This window comes from Panthera leo, chromosome B3 (genome assembly GCF_018350215.1).
Source record: "Panthera leo isolate Ple1 chromosome B3, P.leo_Ple1_pat1.1, whole genome shotgun sequence".
NCBI lineage: Eukaryota > Metazoa > Chordata > Mammalia > Carnivora > Felidae > Panthera > Panthera leo.
This window is the reverse complement of record NC_056684.1, coordinates 18,603,601-18,622,798: the sequence shown is the minus strand read 5'-3', so window position 1 is coordinate 18,622,798 and position 19,198 is coordinate 18,603,601. Positions and strand designations below refer to the sequence as shown.

The 19,198-nt window shown below is 42.4% G+C and overlaps 1 protein-coding gene across 8 annotated transcripts in view; it reads left to right on the top strand.

Annotated features, from left to right (window-relative positions):
* CERS3 (ceramide synthase 3) overlaps positions 1 to 19,198 on the top strand; it is a 125,304-nt gene that overhangs the window by 78,476 nt on the left and 27,630 nt on the right. For all 8 annotated transcript variants that reach the window (XM_042941157.1, XM_042941156.1, XM_042941161.1 and 5 more), the window contains 2 exons: positions 1,566 to 1,672; positions 13,424 to 13,577. In XM_042941157.1, coding sequence (XP_042797091.1) covers positions 1,566 to 1,672; positions 13,424 to 13,577 — 261 coding nt within the window. The remainder of the gene's footprint in view (positions 1 to 1,565; positions 1,673 to 13,423; positions 13,578 to 19,198) is intronic.

The window sequence follows — 19,198 nt, the reverse complement described above, 5'->3', positions numbered from 1 at the left end:
TTCCCAGATCCACTTAGTGTGTCCTTTAAATACCTTCGCTTATAATACAGCTGAGGAAAATGATGCCAACCCATTTCATGTTCAGGATCGCCTGAATATAGGTTGGTATGGAAGAAATTAAATTTGATAGGATCTTGTTTTTCTAGAGCAGCGTTCACCAAACTTTTTGGTGAAGAGCCAGATAGTAAATCTCGCCTTGTGGGCAACATAGGATCTCTTGCCATATATTCTTTTTGTTTTTTATTTTCTCATACCCCTTTAAAAAGTGAAACCCATCCTTAAGGAGTGACAAGCTTTAGCCCATAGGCTGGACTGTAGTTTGCTAAACCCTTTTCTAGATGTAACCAGAAGTCATTTGAAGCTATTTTGAAGCAACTGGCTACTGTTAAAATATCAGATGTGCACAGAATTTTGTTTCTTCTATGCAATTGCAGTTAGACATGTAAATCCCATTCTAAAGGTCTAGATTATTCAGGGCAGCAGATGGCTTAGCAAAAGAAGGATTATGTCGGTTTTCCCATGTATCGCTGTCTGAATGTAGCCATCTCTGTTATAATTACCTCCTTCTCTGATCATATCTCGGTAACCCTGCCTGTAAATTAAAACCATATTGGCCATGACTTAAGAATTTTATGCTACTCTGTTGCTTCTAAGCCCTCTAGCCTTTGGTGTACATCCACTGTAAAACAGCTTCACTGTGCTGTTAAAAGGGAGTTAGCTGTTGGGACTGGGAATAAGCACTGGGCTGTCCCTGTCCACCCTCCCCCACCTTATCACTGACACGATAGAACTCCCTGGGTGATTTGGGCAAATCACTTAATGCTTTGTTTTCTGTCCTCAGCTGTAATATGAGAAGTCATATCTACCCCTTAGGGTATATTGTGAAATTTAGCTCATTACTGTTTGGAAATGTTCTGGGGTTCTTAGGTGAAGAAAAAAAAAAAAAAAAAGAACAGAAGAAAAATGAAATGTCAAACTCAGAGGTCCCTTCGTGAATAAACTATGAGAACAGCTTCATGTTGTTAGTGATCATGAATCATTTCTGATTCACAAGCCATGATCTAACTTGAGGTTGGACGAGCAAGGCCAGTACCTTCCACCAGCTGGGAAGAGGCAGCATGAAGTAGTGGAATGGGGCTCATTTTTTTATATCTTCCAGAAGGTGCCTAGTCCACAGCTTCCTTGAGTAGTTGGTTTTAGTGTTTGTCTTCTTGGGCAGGTTCTATCTGAACCCAGACGTGGTACAACTTTTGCCCCTGTTTAGACCCTCCTAAAGATGGTGCCTATTGATCTTTCAGATTCCTCAAGAGAGTTGGTAGGTCATTTTCTTAGCACTTTCTTTGCAAGGAAAAATAGCCCCAATATCTATGATCACTTTTACTCAGAAGGTGCCTTTGCCTTCTTCAAGCATCTTCCTGACCCTCTAGTTTTCCACACGTTCAAGTTTGGATCCAGGACCCAACCCTTTAATGGTATCATCGTATCATTTCGTTTATGAATATTTAATTGAAGAATTTTATACTAAATCACTTTATCTGAACGCAGTTGCTTTCTTTTGTTTTCAGTCTGCGAAGATGTTTTCTTATGCTGGATGGAAGCAAACTTGTAACACGCTGTTTTTCATCTTCTCCGCCATATTTTTCATCAGCCGCCTCGTTGTCTTTCCCTTCTGGTGAGTAGACAAGGTGCTGTACCATGACTTTGGTCACTGTGCTGAGGTGGCCTTGGCATGTTGTCGAAGTCAGAGTGTTGCCCTCTCCTCCTTACACTGATGTCCAGTCGTTAGTGCCAAGTTCAGTTGGAAACACTAATGTGAAGGGGCCATTTTTATAAATAATTAAAACAACACCTTCCAGCGTGGAAAAGGCTTATTACAAAAGGAGGTGGGAAATGTGTAACCCAATGGGTAAGCAGCAGCTCTGACTCTATGTTTTGTTTTGTGAATATGGATCTTTGTGATTAACAGCTTTTCCAGTTATTCAGTGAAATATCATTGGCCAATCAGCAGCTCTTTGAAAGAGAGGCATGTTCTATGTTAAAAATAACAGTAATTGTGGTCACCATTAATTGAATGCCAGACACTGGATTAGGCCCTTTGTATAATTTGGCTCTAGTCTATACAACAAATCATAAAGATAGGTATTACCAGTCCTACTTCACAGATGAAGAAAGGGATACTGATTTCATTCTCCATGATCACTGGCCCTAACAAAGTTCTGGATATCTTTTCAATATTGATCGGCTCTCGATCAGCCTGTTGATTTTATTTAGTCAAGGGCAAGGATTGAAGAACGTATATAGTGTCTCCCCTGACAGTCATCCCTTTGACAAGCATAATTTTCCACGTGTTGATTGACAGGAACCAGAGGACAAATGTGAGGAAGTCTTTGATGGTTTGGAAGAAAGAACTTATAACCAGCCATAGTTTGGGGCCGGACTAAGAGTTTCAGATCCTCTCAGCAGAAAAGTTAGTGTCATTGAAGATCCTGGGTTGCAGGGGAAGGGGATGGAGACCCACTTCCAGGCCTGGTTCCTAGTGGGTGGACAGCATCCTTGACTAGACCCCAGGAAAGTCTGGTCAGAGAGGTCAAGGGATGCTGCCCTCCCTATGGAAGCCAGCTACAGCTTTAAACATAGACCAGTATCTTACTTAGACATTTTCTGGAGAGGAGCAGCAGCGTGTGGTAGTTAAGTTCATGGATGCAAGTTGGGCATGGATTCAAATCCTGGCCCCACACTTACTACCTGTGTAATCTTGGACATATTAGATATTTCCTTGTGCCTCAGTTTTCTCATATGTAAAATGTAAGCGTTGTCACAAGGCTTAAATAAAATAATACATATAAAATAGTTCAGAATGACATCTGAAACATAGTAAGGACTCAGCAAATGTCAGCTATGTTTGCTGAAGTTATTAATAATTCTCCAAGAATTTGAAGTTTCATCTAGAATCATCTAGATGATTCATCTAGAATTTTCACCTAGAATCAAATGTGAGATCCATCTTTGAAATACTCTCCTTGGTTGAAGAATCACATTATCCTCACTTCTGCTTTGGTTGAGCAAGTGTGTTTATGAAATTATAATATTGTATGATAGCAATTATTGATAGGATAAGTATTGACTTTCAGGTAACTGTTGACTTACGGCTTTTCAGTGTGAATTTTATGATGCTATAAATCCAGCATTTTTCCATCGATTCCTCTTATTATGTTCCAAAGACACCATGCGTTCCAGTTATCTGTTGCTACATAATAAACCATCTGTACACTTAGTGGCTTAAGACAGTGTTTAAGGAGCTTTTTTTGTAAAGGGCCGTAGAATAACTATTTTAGGATTTAAGGGCTACATATGGTCTCTGTCACATATTATTCTTTGCTTTGTTTTGTTTCTTTTACACCCCTTTAAAAATGTACCAAACCCAGATGATCTCACAGGCTGTAGAAAAACAGGTTGTAGGCCAGATTTTACCACCAGGCCTCAGTTTGCAGACCTCTCTTTTAAAAAAAACAACACTTATTGATTATTATTATTATGACTTACGGGTTTGGGAGTTGACCAACCTCAGCTAGGTGGTTTTCATTTAGAGTCTCTTCATGTGGTTACAGTCAGATGTGGCCAGAATTGGACTCTTCTTAAAGACTTCCACACTCCACATGGTTGAGATAACACACATAGGATCAATTGGTTGATGCTGATGGCTAGTTGGGACCTTGGGTAGGCCTGTCAGCTGGCGTACCCTCCATTGGCCTGACCTCCCCATAGCATGGCAGCCGGATTTAAATAGTGAGCAGCTCATAAGAGAGCTAGGCAGATGCTGTGTCTCCTTTTATAACCCACCTGCAGAAGTACCATCATGCCACGTCCGACCTCTTGTTCTTCATTGGATCCAGGTGACTAAGCCCAGCTCATATTTGAGGGAAGGAAAATTAGACTCCATTTATCCACAGGAGTAGTTTCAAAGAATTTGCGGGGATATTTTAAAAAGCATACACCGTGGAAGCTCTCAGTGCAGGGAACTCTCTGAGAAGCTTCTAAGTGTTGCTGCTGTGGTTGGCTTTTGATTTAGCAATGAAGGACATTAACCTCAGACATTCCCATGATGTCTTAAATCAACAAGCAAGCTTACTCTTGCCCAGAAAACAACCAAACATCATGCTGGGGTTGAGGGATTGTGGAGGTGGTGTGTGAACTTCCCCACATACCCTCGTCTTTAAAAATCCTAGATTTAAGTCATTCCCTTGCCAGCATTTCTGCATTTCAAGGAGAATTAGTTGCATGTATTTGGCATTTTCTTGATCTTGATACTTCGCTGACTTCACCAGCCCACTGCAGAGGGCAGCCAATACCACGGTTTGCTGTCTTCAGGGAGTTGGATTGCAAATAAACCAGTATTAACAGACTTGACTGTAAAAATCGTTTTGCTGGTAAAAATTTTTCTGCGCTGACGTTGACTGGTCCTCATTGGAAGGTTGAGGAAAACTTCACCAAGCTATTGGAAGTTTGGGTGATTGGTTCTTGATGGTTTTTGAAAGAATCAGTTGCAGTGTGTTACTCTAGCTTAAATAGTGTTCCCATCAGCTTGAACGTGTTACACAATCATCTTGCGGTGCCAAAGAGGAAAAGTCAGTTCCTTGTTGTTAGCCTGACTCCAAGCATCTGTCTAAAATGTGTAACTGTAGATTCAATTTTCAAGGATATTTTATTAGTTCAGTTTTGGGGGGGATGGAATTTACTACGGACCAAACAATGTGCAGATGATCGACCTATTTCCAGATTCAGACATTTTTGAGGTGCCGTGGGAGGCAGCTGGCCATCAGTTGCTCTGTTCCTCCCAACTGTTTTTGTTGCACCTTTTGTGGTAAGATGAAGGGCTGAGTGGGGAGAAAGCTGACCCCTCTGAAATGTATCCAGAAACTTTGAGAGAAAGAACTAGAGCTTGTCCATTACACATGTCTTTCCCTTTCTTTCACTTTCCCTACATTTTCCCCAGCCTCAAGCATATTTGCTGTTGTCTGATCGCTTTCTCTTTGTATTAGTACAACTGTGCCTTCTCTTCTCTCCTCCTTTTTTCCGGAATCTTACTTAGCCAGTTCTTACTCAATCAGTGTCAGCAAGAAGTAATTACATTGTTTTTTAAAATACTGTTCCTCTCAACATTAGGCAGGAATTCCAACTGGCCTTGGTCAAATTACTTTAATCTAACTGCCTACTTACCTCATTTGTTTGCATTTTTATTCAAAGCCATTTAAATCTCAGGCTTAGTTTTTTACACTTTATTACCAACTGTTGTTTTAAAATAATGACTTCTAAACTGTTGAATTATTGGATGTACCTATCTATTGGAACAGTATCTGAACACTTCCAGGGAATCATTAGGCTAGAAAGCCCTTCCTAAGTTCAGGTAAACAACTCCCCTGACTCTCGAAAATTTCCTCCATAAACAACAAGAACAGATAACAATTTAGTCCAGGCTGTTCCAGCTGAAGGAAAGGAGCTCTCTGTCTCAGCTGAAGTTTACAGGTGGTGGTGCTGGCTCACTGTACTTCTCCATTTCTGGAACTCATCACAGCTAGATGTTGTAAGAAATACATGGACGAACAAGACACAGTTCCTACTGTGCAGGAGGTCACGACGGTGGTAGAAGAGATCTTTGTATCAACTACCTCATCTATATATGTGAAGACTATTATATTATGTGATCTGTCTACTGGATGTTCAAAAAAAAAATTTCCAACAGTGAGTAATATTCAAATAAGTAACTTCCTGACCTCCAAGTGTCCACATGCTGTGGTAACTTTATATTCCCCATCACTGGCTCACTAGGCTTCAGCCTGCAGCTTTTGGTGATCTGGCTCTCACTGGCATAGAAAAATGGTACTCTGGGAAGCCTCATGTGAAAGGGAATTCTGTGAATGATGTGACGATATAAATACTCAGAATGGCTATCAGAAAGAGGACAGTTTTAAAAAAGACAAGACAAAGCTGAAAGCGTAGAGCAGTGCATTTAGCAGACACTCATCGGAGGGAAACAAGAATAAGGACCCAGTGGACCTTTCCCATTGTCATAAGGCCTGGAGCCTCTGTTCTTTTTTTTGTAATGTTAATTTATTTTTGAGAGAGAGAGACAGAGCGCAAGCAGGAGAGGGGCAGAGAGAGAGGGAGGCACAGAATCCCAAGCAGGCTCCAGGCTCTGAGCTGTCAGCACAGAGCCCCACGCGGGGCTCGAACTCACTGACTGTGAGATCATGACCTGAGCCCAAGTCTGGCACTTAACTGTTTAAGCTACCCATGTGCCCCTGGGTACCTCTGGAGCCTCTGTTCTGAATGATAAGGGCAGAGCATGGGTCCAATTGTGCCATGGCGCCATGCCCTCATGGGATGGTACAGTGCCCTTTGCATAGCCACCAGAGGAAAGGAGGGACTTGTGCAATGCAAGAGTGGCTCTGCTGAAGCTGGGGCCACTCCCTTGAGCCTCTGCTGCAGATGAGTATCTCGGAACTAGACTTTCCAGTTACATACTTTATGAGGGAGACTGTGAATTTCACCGCCTGTGTTTGTTCAGTGTCTCATTCGACAGGGTGCCCTCACTGGAGCCACTTCCCTCGCACCCCACATGCTTGGCACTTCTGCTGTTCATAAGTTCATAAAGGACAACTACAGCACTCACCCTTCTTCAAATCATGGTATTTTAGAAAAGGGACCTTTTACAGAATTTGGTCATTTTTTATATTTGGAAATAATTCCAGGCTTACAGGATAATTTCAAGTATGTTACAAAGAGCTTCACTGTATTCACCCAGATTTACTAGTTAGTATTGTGTCCTGTTTGCTTTCTCCTCCCTTCTCTCTCGCCACTGCCCCATCACTCTCAGCGCACACACACACACACACACACACGCACGCACACACACACACAAGCACGTGTGTACATATATATTTTTTCTAAATCATTTGAAAGTTGCAAGCATCATGTCCCTTTATTCTTTCGTTCTTCGGTGCGGATTTCCTAAGAACAGGGAGATCCTTTTACAGAATCACAGGAATAGTTGTCGATTTCAGGAAATGTAGCAATCCACCATCCATGTTTCAGTTTTGTCCATTGATGCAATAATGCCTTTATTGCTTTGTTCCCTCCTCCTGGATCCAGCCCAGGATCACATTTTGCCTTCAGTTGTCATTCCCCCAGGGACAGTTCCTCACCCTTCCCGTGTCTCGTGTCATCAACATTATTGAAGCATTTAGACCCCCGATTTATTTTCCAGGTGAGGGGTTAAGATATTTCTGGGCTCACACAGCTACTTATGAAAGAACCGAGACAAGAAACAGGACAGTTGAAACTGAGAACAGATATGTTTCAAATTAAATGACTAAACTGGACAGCTAAAAGCAGGCATAATTTGCCTTCCCTAAGTATTTATTAAGTTTTCTTCAACTACGCAGTCACTTTGAAATACAAGACATCCCTGAAATATAAGGTAGGCAATTACTCACCAGTAGAACCAGTATTTGTTATCCTGAAAAGGCTTAGGGCTCGCCCCCGTGATTAGCAGAAGACCTTTTGGTGTGCATTAGGAAAATACAACTTGTGGTGGCTGCCTTATCTAGCCCAGCAAAACCAGCTACTATTTATACCAGCAATGTGATCTTTTCAAGCCACCAAAGCTGCACTGATTGCCGTAGAGTGGAGATGGGAAACAGAACCAAAGCGGGGAAAAGCCAAGGTTCGCAATCCCGGGGCGTGGTACTCCTGCCACCGTTTGGACAGATTAAAGGCGGTGGACGGAACAAAGTGGCTCCAGGAATCCAGGAGCGCAGCGGTCTTGGGGCATCCCCTGTGAAGTGAGAAATTCCATGTAGCCCGGAAGGTAAACAGGTGTTGGCATGCTCATTCATGTGCCAGCACACATGACACACATGTGTTTGGGACAAAACTGAGGAGGACAAAGTGTTTATTTTTCCCTTCCTCCCATTCTTCTTTTAGCAAAGGAGGAGAAGAAATTGGGATTGAGAGACTGGACCATCCTTAGTGAGCACCCTGAGACCAACAGAAGGAGGTCCTGAAAATGTAACCACAGCCCCCAAACCTGCTGTCCCTGGGGCCACGGTGGCCACCCCCTTTGGAGCTCCTCTCCACTTCTGTCCCCTCTGTCCTCCCGCAGAGAATATTCTGGCAGCACAGCGTCCCCACTCCTCTGGAGCTCCTCTCCCTCTCCTGAGTGGCTCCCCCCTCCTCTCCCTAAGCAGAAACTCCAGCCCAGGGAGCTGTACTCCCCTCCCACCCCATAAGCCACCTGTAGTGGGAACGGGTGGGTGGAAAAGCAGTCATCCTCACAACAGTAGTGACAGTAATAGTCCCAGCTACCATTTTTCGAGTGCTTCCTGTATGCTAAGCTCTTCCCATTTGTCAACTCCTCTAACCCTCACGACAGTCTGACAGTCTGACGAGGGGAGTGGTGTTGTTTTATCTGACAGAAGAAACTATGCCCAGAGCAGTTCTGTAACTGGCTGAAGACAGCAGGAGAGACATGATCCTAATCTACCAGGCTCCAGAGCCCACGCCTTGTCTCTCTCCTCTCTGCAGCTCTCTCAGAAGGCATTTGCATTTTAATGGTAGTCTCCTCCATTTCTAGGACTCCACAGTTTGCAAAGCTGGCTGTGTGTCCCCCTGGAGCCTCCCTGTCACAGGGGTAGGGGGTGACTTCCACCCTGTCCCAGGACCAGGAAGCTCAGTGACATGTGCTCAGGTTATGAGGCAAGAAAACAGCCCCGGAATGGCCTCAGCCCGGGAATCCTCTCTGCTGAGTTTAGTCCTAGCGTATCACTCCCCTTTCTTTCTACATCCAGCAAAGCTTCCTGATGCCATGACATGCAAGGCCAACATGAGATGCCTCCATTCAACTCTCCACTGGCATCTCACACCGCCCCCCTCTAACGGTCCTCTCCCTTAAGCTGCACCGGTCTTGTTTTAGCCCTTGACTTTTCCATGATGCCTCCCACCCAAGGGCCCTGTACATGTGGTTCCTTCCAACCAGAACCCTCTTTTCTGTGTCTTCCCTTTAAGAATAGAGAAATAGGGAAATCGCAGGTCAGTCAGAACCCTTTTTCCTTCCTTTGCATGGATCACAATGAGTAACTGCATTATTCACATTCCCTGGTAGAATCTGTAAAGTGGATGCTTTTGAGTAGTTTCCTTTACCGTTTTTGATACTGACAAATCCCTATCGGGGACCTAGTAAGGAGCAAGCCCCTGGAACAGGTGAAGGGAGGGCACAGAGATGAAGACGTACAAGCATCTATTAGTACAAGGCAGGTTGAATGAATCAGGCCAAACGCTCTAAAGGAGGAGGTAGTGGGGGAGCCTAGAGAAATACTATACATTCAGAGGTGATCAGAACAGCACCGAGACTTGTTACAGAGGCTCCCGTGCTTGCTTTGATGGGTGAAAAGAGTTTTAGCTGAAGATGGGAAGGGCTGGGCGCCTGGGTGGCTCAGTCGGTTGGGCGGCCGACTTCGGCTCAGGTCATGATCTCTCGGTCCGTGAGTTCAAGCCCCGAGTCGGGCTCTGTGCTGACAGCTCAGAGCCTGGAGCCTGTTTCAGATTCTGTGTCTCCCTCTCTCTGACCCTCCCCCATTCATGCTCAGTCTCTCTCCGTCTCAAAAATAAATAAACGTTAAAAAAGAATCTGACTTCGGCTCAGGTCATGATTTGGCTCAGGTCACCATTCGAACCCCGTGTCAAGCTCTGTGCTGACAGCTTGGAGCCTGGAGCCTGTTTCAGATTCTGTGTCTCCCTCTCTCTCTGCTCCTCCCCTGCTTACTCTCTCTCTCTCTCTCTCTCTGTCTCTCTCTGTCTCAAAAATAAATAAAACATTTTAAAAAATTAAAAAAATAAAAGGGAATAGGTGAGGACATTCTAGGCTGAGAGAGTACAGAAAAAGGCACACAATTCCCCAAAGATCCAGCAAATCAGAATGACAAAGAGGCTTTCTGTACATTCTTTCCTGAAATCCCTGTGAATGCAGGCCCCAGAATGTGAGCCTTAGCACTTCAGGGATTTGGGTCTGTTTTATTCATTGCTACATTCCTGGCTCCTATGAAGTGCCAAGTAGCACTTTGGTAGGTGCTCAATAAATATTTATTGAATGAATAAAGTAGATAATCATTGCTTCCATTTTACAATTGAGAAAATGCACAGAGAAGTGGATCAAGGTTACATAGAACCAGGATTTTAAGTGGTAGAGCCAGTTATGTTAAGAACATATAGGAGGGGCACCTGGGTGGCTCAGTCAGTTAAGTGTCCAACTTCAGCTCGGGTCATGATCTCCCAGTCTGTGAGTTCAAGCCCCACGTTGGGCTCTGTGCTAACAGCTTAGAACCTGGAGCCTGCTTCGGATTCTGTGTCTACCTCTCTCTCTGTCCCTCCCCCACTCATGCTCTGTCTCTGTCTCAAAAATAAACATTAAAAATTAAAAAAAAAAAAAGAACATACGGGAAAATATAGTTTATAATGATGGAGGTGAGAAAGGCCTTTTAAAGTATAACATGGAGGCTACCTATAAAGGCAAAAATTGATAAATTTGGTTACAAAAATATTTTAGAAGCTGATTTGCCACCCCCGCCCAAAAAAAAAATAAACAAGGTTGAAAGAATCAGACTATGTGATGATATTTAATATGATTTTAAAAATAATGTTGTGCTTGATATGTAAAGAACATTTATGAGTCAACAGAAAAAGTAAACACCCCAATAGAAAAATGGACAGATACCATGAAGAAGCAGTTCACCAATGTATAAATCAAAGTAACCAAATAAAATATAAATATATATACACACGTATATTCATTTCACAAGAAATACAAATGTAACTATAAACAATGTGATGTTCTTGGGGCGCCTGGGTGGCTCAGTCAGTTGAGCGTCCGACTTCGGCTCAGGTCATGATCTCGCGGTCCGTGGGTTCGAGCCCCGCGTCGGGCTCTGTGCTGACAGCTCAGAGCCTGGAGCCTGTTTCGGATTCTGTGTCTCCCTCTTTCTCTGACCCTCCCCTGTTCATGCGCTCTCTCTCTCTGTCTCAAAAATAAATAAAATGTTAAAAAAATTAAAAAAAAAAACAAAACAAACAATGTGATGTTCTTTTAGGTAGAGGCTGACAGAGTACAATGTTGCTCAAGATCTAAGGAAGCAGGTACCCTCATACATTGAATGCAAGACTATAAACTGGTATGGTCTTCTAGAAAGCAGTCCTGTAACATATTCTAAAATGTAAAATGAGTATACTTTCTGATTAAGGATTTTAGCCATTCTAATAATCAAATGGTTCTATCAAAATATCTTTACAAGTAATTCTTACAGTATTCTCCATAATGTAATGAAACTTTGGAAACAAATAGCTATCAATAAGGGATTAGATAAATTATGATACCTGTAAATAGATTTCTGTGCAGCTGTTTAGAGGATGGCATATAGTAGGGGTTGGCAAACTCTGGCTCACAGGCCAAATCCAGCCCAGTGACTATTTTTGTTAATAAAGTTTTATTGGCCCACAGCCACACCCACTAGTTGATATATTTCTACGGCTGCTTTCACACTACAGTGGCAGAGTTGAGTAGTTGTAACTGTAACCAAATGGCCCAGAGGCCTAAATTATTTATTATCCGTCCTTTTACAAAAATGTTTGCTGATCCCTGATATATAGATAGAGTCATTGACATGGAAATCTCTCTGTATCATATCATTTAGTCATAAAAGCAGGATACAAAATCACATGCAGGGGCGCCTGGGTGGCTCAGTCGGTTACGTGTCCTACTTTGGCTCAGGTCATGATCTCGCGGTTTGTGGGTTTGAGCCCCACGTTGGGCTCTGTGCTGACAGCTCAGAGCCTGGAGCCTGCTTCTGATTCTGTGTCTCCCTCTCTCTCTGACCCTCCCCCGTTCATGCTTTGTCTCTGTCTCAAAAATAAATAAACATTAAAAAAAATTTTTAAAAATCACATGCAAAGTGTGTTTCTGTTATATAAAATTATGTGATGATGAGGAAGGGGAAAAAAGACTTAAAGACTTAAAGAATGTATTTTTAGGAGCAATGACTTCAGTTACGTTTACCAAAATGTACTGGGTTACCTGTGAGTTGTGAGATTTTAGGTGACTTTTAGTTTCCCTCTTTATATTTTTCTATAATTCCTAAGTGTCTAAAAATGATTGGCATACATAAAATGGATAAATGGCTATTATCTTTGTTATACAGAGTTTAGAGTTCATTTAATTACTTTTTTTAAATTTGTTTTTTTGTTTGTTTGTTTGTTTTTGAGAGAGACAGAGGAAAATCAGGAGAAGGAACAGAGAGAGAGGGAGACACAGAATCCGAATCAGGCTCCAGGCTCTGAGCTGTCAGTCCAGACCCTGACCTGGGTCTTGAACTCATGAACTGCAAGTTCATGACCTGAGCCGAAATCAGGAGTTGCATACCTAACTGGCTGAGCCAACTAGATGCCTCATGAATAGATTTTTTAAAATTTATTTGTTTTGAGAGAGAGAGAGAAAGAGAGCAAGAGAGAGGGAGAGAGAGAACAAGTGGGGGAGGGGCCGAGAGGGGGGGAGCAGAGGATCTGAAGCTGGCTCTGTGCTGAAAGCAGAGAGCCTGATGCAGGGCTTGAACTCACGAACCATGAGATCATGACCTGAGCTGAAGTCAGATGTTTAACTAACTGAACCACCCAGATGCCCTTAGATTATTTTTATAATTAGAATAATATACTTACAAGTCAACCTATCCAGAAACTCTAAGATCGTGGTAGTATATGAAGTTTGGGAAGGAAACAGGTAGCCCTTCACACTGTAGTTGTATCTGAAGGCACTGTGCATTCTGGGTCATCAAGGGCAGTTCCAATGATGCCCGGGAGTCTGCTCATGAAATCAATAAAGTATTCAGTTCACTTCAGAAAGTGGAAGTAATAGAATCATTGCTTCTTTAAAAGCCTCTCTTATTGGAAAATTTACTTTCATAAAATCCCCCATTCACCTTTTCTGTCAAATAAATGAGATTGTGTTATAAGGCAATTATAACTCCATGTAAACATGCATTATCCTATTTGTTCTACAAATCCCGGGAAGCCTAGTAGGGTTCTGTATGCTCTTCTGTTTGCAAAGAGGAAACCCAGGTACAGAAACTTTGGAGTGGAGGCAGTGTGACAATAAAAATTCCATTTGCTTTAACTTTTCTCCCAAGAGGCAGACTGTATTTTTGTGTGTGTGGCTCGCCAGTGATATAAAAGGTAATGTTAGTATACTGTTTTCCCTTGAGGATTTCCTGGACGTGGTTAGAAATGAATTAAATGTTGTATGCCTTGGGAGAAAAAGTATTTATTTTCTCACTGAAAATTCACAAGTGCTTTTTAATGAAATACTCTTCTCTGTTTTTTTTAGGATTTTATATTGCACGCTGATCCTTCCTCTGCACTACCTTGAGCCTTTCTTTTCATACATCTTCCTCAACCTCCAGCTCATGGTCCTGCAAGCCCTTCACCTCTACTGGTGTTACTTCATCCTGAAGATGCTCAAAAGATGTATATTCATGAAGGTAAGGGCTGTCTGAGTCTTACTGTTCTTAACGAGTAGATTTCATTGCTAGATTGAAGGTGAGGCCCAGGTGGTGGAACTTTCTAGTTAATTAATAGTTAACCAGAATTCTTTATATTTTCTTGATTTGATCATTATTGATTAAAATGTATCTAAAAGGTAACTATCTTTTCCATTAAGTAGGTCTCTAAGGTGCTTTTAAAAAATTGCTTTTATTATTGGACAAGTAATTTTTATAAAACTTTTATCCAAATATTGATTGCTGCTTCTTAATTTATTTTTATTTTTATTTATTTGAGAGAGCACAAGCATGAACAGGGGAGAGGGGCAGAGGGAGAGAGAGGGAGAAAGAATCCCAAGCAGGCTCCACACTCAGCGCAGAGCCCGATGCAGGGCTCAATCCCACGGCATTGGGACTATGACCCGAGCAGAAATCAAGAGTCAAACCCTCAACCAACTGAGCCACCCAAGTGCCCCTTGGTTGTTGAATTTTAAAGAGTGTCCTAATAAGTCTAAATTTGGTCTGGTTTGGGGTAAGCTTTATTGTGAAAGTTGAGTAGTATTTCAGAGCCTTACGGTTACCTTCACTGAACACTCAATTTGCACATAATGCTCTCCCTCTGAGCTTTCTCCTACATCTGAAATATTGTCTGTCATTTGGCTATGCTTTTTCTCTGAAAACAGCTTCTTCTCTAAGTAATAACAAATTAATAATACATTTTAGACAATAGAAGTTTTTGTTTGTTTGTTTTGAATTCAGTTCTGGGATTTAATCCTAGAACAGGGGTGGGAAAGGCTTCCAAAATGAGTAAGATATGATTACTGCCATTGGGGAAACAACCCAGCATCTGGGGTGGGGGGCATATTTACCTACTAGTGACCACCTATATTGTGGAAGACAGAAACTAGTTGACTCCAGGGGGGGAACCAGGGAAAGTTTTATCGAATAGACAGAATTTGACTTGAGCCTTTAAGGCAAGTAAAAGAATAAATAAATAAAATAAAATCATAGTTCCTTCTTTGTCTGGAAATCATACTTTAAAAAAAAATGTTTATTTATTTATTTATTTTGAGGGAGAGAGAGCAGGAGAGGGGCAGAGAGAAAATCTCAAGCAGGCTCTGTGCTGTCTATGCAGAGCCAGATGTGGGGCTTGATCTCACAAACCGTGAGATCATGACCTGAACCAAAATCAGGAGTCAGACACTTAAGATTCAGCCACCCAAGTGCCCCTGGAAATCATACTTTTAAGGGAGTTTTAATTAAGGATCTTTCAAGGTGGAAGTTACAGTGGGCCCATTTTTGGTGTCACCATTCATGTGTAGTATGACACTGTATCATCAGAGGGAGTGGCTTGTAATGTAACTGGTATCCTGTCAATTTATCTGATAAGCTCACATTTTGATCAACCGTCCAATTCTTTTGTTTTCCTATTTTAGTAAATGTGCCTCAAAGATTATTGAAGAGTTGACAAATGAAATGGACATTGCGATAATCGACCTCTGGGTTTTCTACCCTCTCTTAGCTTCTAGATCTAGACAGAGGTATAGGAAATTGCATCTGGATTAATCTCAAACCAGATTCTGAAAGTAGTGTTTGTTTGTTTAAATAAATTACTGACTTGAACTTGTTTTCTTGAGAGTGGACTCTTTCCCTTAAGTAGGAATGCCCAGGAAAAAACAAACAAACAAACAAACAAACAAACAAACAAACAAACAACTTTCATCCAAATATTCTAGTTTATTAATATTCTAAATAGTTTTCTCCTGACCTCTGCAAAAGTTATTTTACCTCTGAGCGACTGATAAAGTTAAAGGGACTGAGATAAGGTTAAGAAGTTGAGTCTTTAGACAATTTGCACATCCAGGGGCTGGAAGGAAGGCAGGCCACTGAACTGAGCCTGTCCCACCACTGAGTCAAGCCTTCCTGGAGCGCCCGTCCCTAGGCAGAAACGGTTCCCTTAATGGCTGGTGAGTGACAATAATTACAGGCCTGGAAGGGATCCAAGCAGAACAAAACTTGGAGACCAGAAGGTACTCTTGTTTGGTTTCAGCATAATTTTTCATATTTCTGACCTCTAATGTGTTGTACCAGGCCTGATTAAAAACCCAGTGCGTTGGGGAGCCGTGGACAGGAATTCCCGATTTCTCATGCTGTACTTTGGAAAAGCTGTTTCCAATTGCATTTTGACAGCAGTAGTGGAGGCCCCTGCAGCCCTAATCCCTGAAGTTCTTATGACTTCAGCTGGCTTGCATGCACACTCTGTTTTCCATAGCGGTGGCAAAACTGGCTGTGAAATCAGCTTATTCCTCCAAAGCCGTAAAGTGCCTTTTAAAGAATGCTATTTGAAGGCACAGTTGCATTGCAAAGGGGGAGGAGACAGATAAAGGTGGGAGTTGACATTCTTAGAGGAACAACTAACAAGTCAGTTTTCAACTGTATTTAATACGTAGTTAGCATTTAATGTACACCTCAGTTGTTACTAAGGTGACTAATTCTTGGATATTTAAAAAAGGGAATTGCAGAAGTTCTCAGGCCTCTTCAAATGTCTTTCAAATCTTGTAACAGAGGTTGGGAATTTGTCTTTTTAAGCTTCTAGGCCTTTAATGAGTAGTTTTGAATATGCAAATAAATACGTCATTCAAGGGAACAAACCACACAGGCGTGGAAAGTCACAAAATTGTTTATTAACCTTTTTGTGGCCTCCACGGATTTGCCTGGTAGGCTGGCAAGACAAAAGTGATTATACATCCTAAAAATAGCAATTTTGGAAATATCCATACCTTATTTTCCCTAAATAGTAGGGTCACTGCACGAGTATGACGAATGAAAACCTTCTACCGTTTGCTCCTGTTGTTGAAGACCTTAAAGCAACAGAGGAACCGAAGTGGTTCCTCTAAACTGGGGGGGGGGGGGGGGGGGGGGGGGGGTGAGGAACTACCAGCCCACACATCACATTGGGAAGTATGACAGGCTGATACATCCGTCTTGTCATTCTCTTTGCAAACACGAGAAGTGCTTTCAGAGGAAGTTGGAAGGAGGGTGGCATGCTTTCGTTTAGTATTACTTCAGAGAATTTGATCATCATCCTGGTTTTATTTTCTTCTTTCTAAATATCACACTGGGTGCTGGCCAACTCAAGCATGTCTCTCTGACATCTTAGGCTGGTGCACAGCCAAAATGCAAAGGGAGGAGCATTGCACGCAGCCGTCACAGCCAGGACAGGGCAACTGGCCCCTGGCAACCTGCCCCAGCCATCTTCTCCGGACAGGCAGCGTCTCTTCAGTTCAGAGATGACACTTTATGTGCGGTGAACTCTTAGTTAAAGAAAGGAACCCTCTCAGAAATAGGGGAAACTGAGGCCTCGACCAAAGTCACATAGTAAGTTTATGGCAAAGCTGAGACTAGAACGTGGGTCTCTTAACATGTAATACTCTGCCTTTTCTAATTATTGTTGCTTTGAAATAACCAGAAAATTAATTTAAAATACTTGTAGGGGGTAAAAAAATAGTCCATAAAACAACTTGAGTCATCAAGATAATAGAATAAAACCCAGCACGAATCCTTTAACTTGTGCTTGAACGTTCTGAAAACATAAGAACATGTTTTGTATTTACTTTTTTAGTTTCAAATCACTTCCTTGTGAAGCAGGCTCTGTGTAGATTCAAATCTCTGCTTTCTCATTTGCTGGCTGTGTGATCTTAGGGATATTACTTCCATCGATTGCCTGAGTTTCTCCACCTATAAAATGGAGGTGGTGATATTAACACCTGCCTTGTAGTATAAAGCCCTTAGAACAGCATCTGGCACATGGCAAGCACATGATAATGTCAGCTACCATTGTCATTACCATTATTACTACTAACTCAGGTTCTTTGTGCCAAGTCATGGAGAGCCTGTGACTTCCAGGTAGCCTGGCACTTGGCTGTCAGTCAAACCCTCCCTCCCTTCCACTTAGATAATGCCGCAGCTGAGTCAGGCGTCAGTCCAAGGGCTCCCATGAGCCCTTGCTAAGCTGTCTTCTGCCAGACAACTTTCAGGACTCACATTCTGATGATCCTTTTTGACACACTCCGATATCAGCATGTTGGGGAAGAAATACAAAATTTGTAACATCTAGGAAACCTCTAGGTCTCTTTTCGTGGTAGTTAGCAGTGGATGTAAAACCTGCCCTTTGCTGGACAAGAGGTAAAATATCACAAAGGCTGGCGGTTAAAATAGCGTATTATAAAAATGCTATCAGTTTACATTTCCATAGTTCCAAGTATTTATATAGATTAACTACTTTACCAATCTATTGGGGGCACCTGGGTGGCTCTGACTTTGGCTCAGGCCATGATCTCATGGTTCTTGAGTTCAAGCCCTGCATCAGATTCTGTACTGGCAGCACGAAGCCTGCTCAGGATTCTCTCTCTCTCCTTCTCTATCTTCCCCTCCCCTGCTCGCATGCACACGCGCACACATGCTCCCTCTCTTTCTCTCTCTCTCAAAAATAAATAAACACTAAAAAACATTTTAAAAACCCTACAACAATCTATTGAAGAAGCAACAGTAGAGTTTATAAACTTGTAAAAAGTAACCATGCAAAGTTGCTTGGCTTAAGGAATTTCAAATTTGAATCTTCTTCCACACACTACATTCAGCCGAGCCGTGAAATAGACTTGCAGAACTGGGAGAGACCACGACGCATCCACCAGGACACCATGACCCCCTCCTCAAGTCCTTCCCACTGTACTGCAGTGTACCACTCCCTTGCACATCAAACTGTGCTCTGTGTTTCCTAGAGGAAGAGAGGGGGGTGAGTGACGAAGTTACATGACTTACCCAAGGTCACACGGGAGTGGGGTTCATGCCTGCAAAGCTTGAGACTTCACAGCCCATGTTGCTCATGTGCTGTGCTCTCCTGCCTCTGCAGCAGCTCTGTGTTTGTGAATGTACGTCCTCCTAACATGAGTGATATGTATTTAATATGTGTGTGTTTATATGTATTTCCCTTCGTGTGCATTCAGTGGATGTACACTCAGTCCTCACAAATTTCATTATCTTTTTGTTTATTGTTTGGTGAGTTTTAGTAAATGTATAGACCAAGCGGCCAATACTCTATTAAGATGTAGAACATTTGGGGTTCCTGAGTGACTCAGTTGGTTGAGCGTCCAACTTTGGTTCAGATCATGATCTCCTGGTTCGAGGCTCTGGGCTGACAGCTCAGAGCCTGGAGCCTGCTTGAATTCTGTGTCTCCCTCTCTCTCTGCTCCTCCCCCACTCATGCTCTGTCTTTCTCTCCTTCAAAAATAAATAAACATCAAAAAAAAATAATAAAAAAAGAAAGATGTAGAGCATTTCCTTGACCCTATAACGTTCTTAGCGTCTACTTCGGTCATCACCCATTCCCACATTGGCAGACACTGTTTATTTTGAGAGAGAGAGAGAGAGAGAGAGAGAGAGAGAGAGAGAGAGAGAATCCCAAGCAGGCTCTGTGCTCCGCTCGGAGCCTGACACAGAGTTCAATCCCAGGACTCTGGGATCATGACCTGAGCTGAAATCAAGAGTCGGATGCTCAACTGACTGAGCCACCCAGGCTCCCCAGAAACCACTGTTCTTATTTCTGTCCCCATAGACTAGTT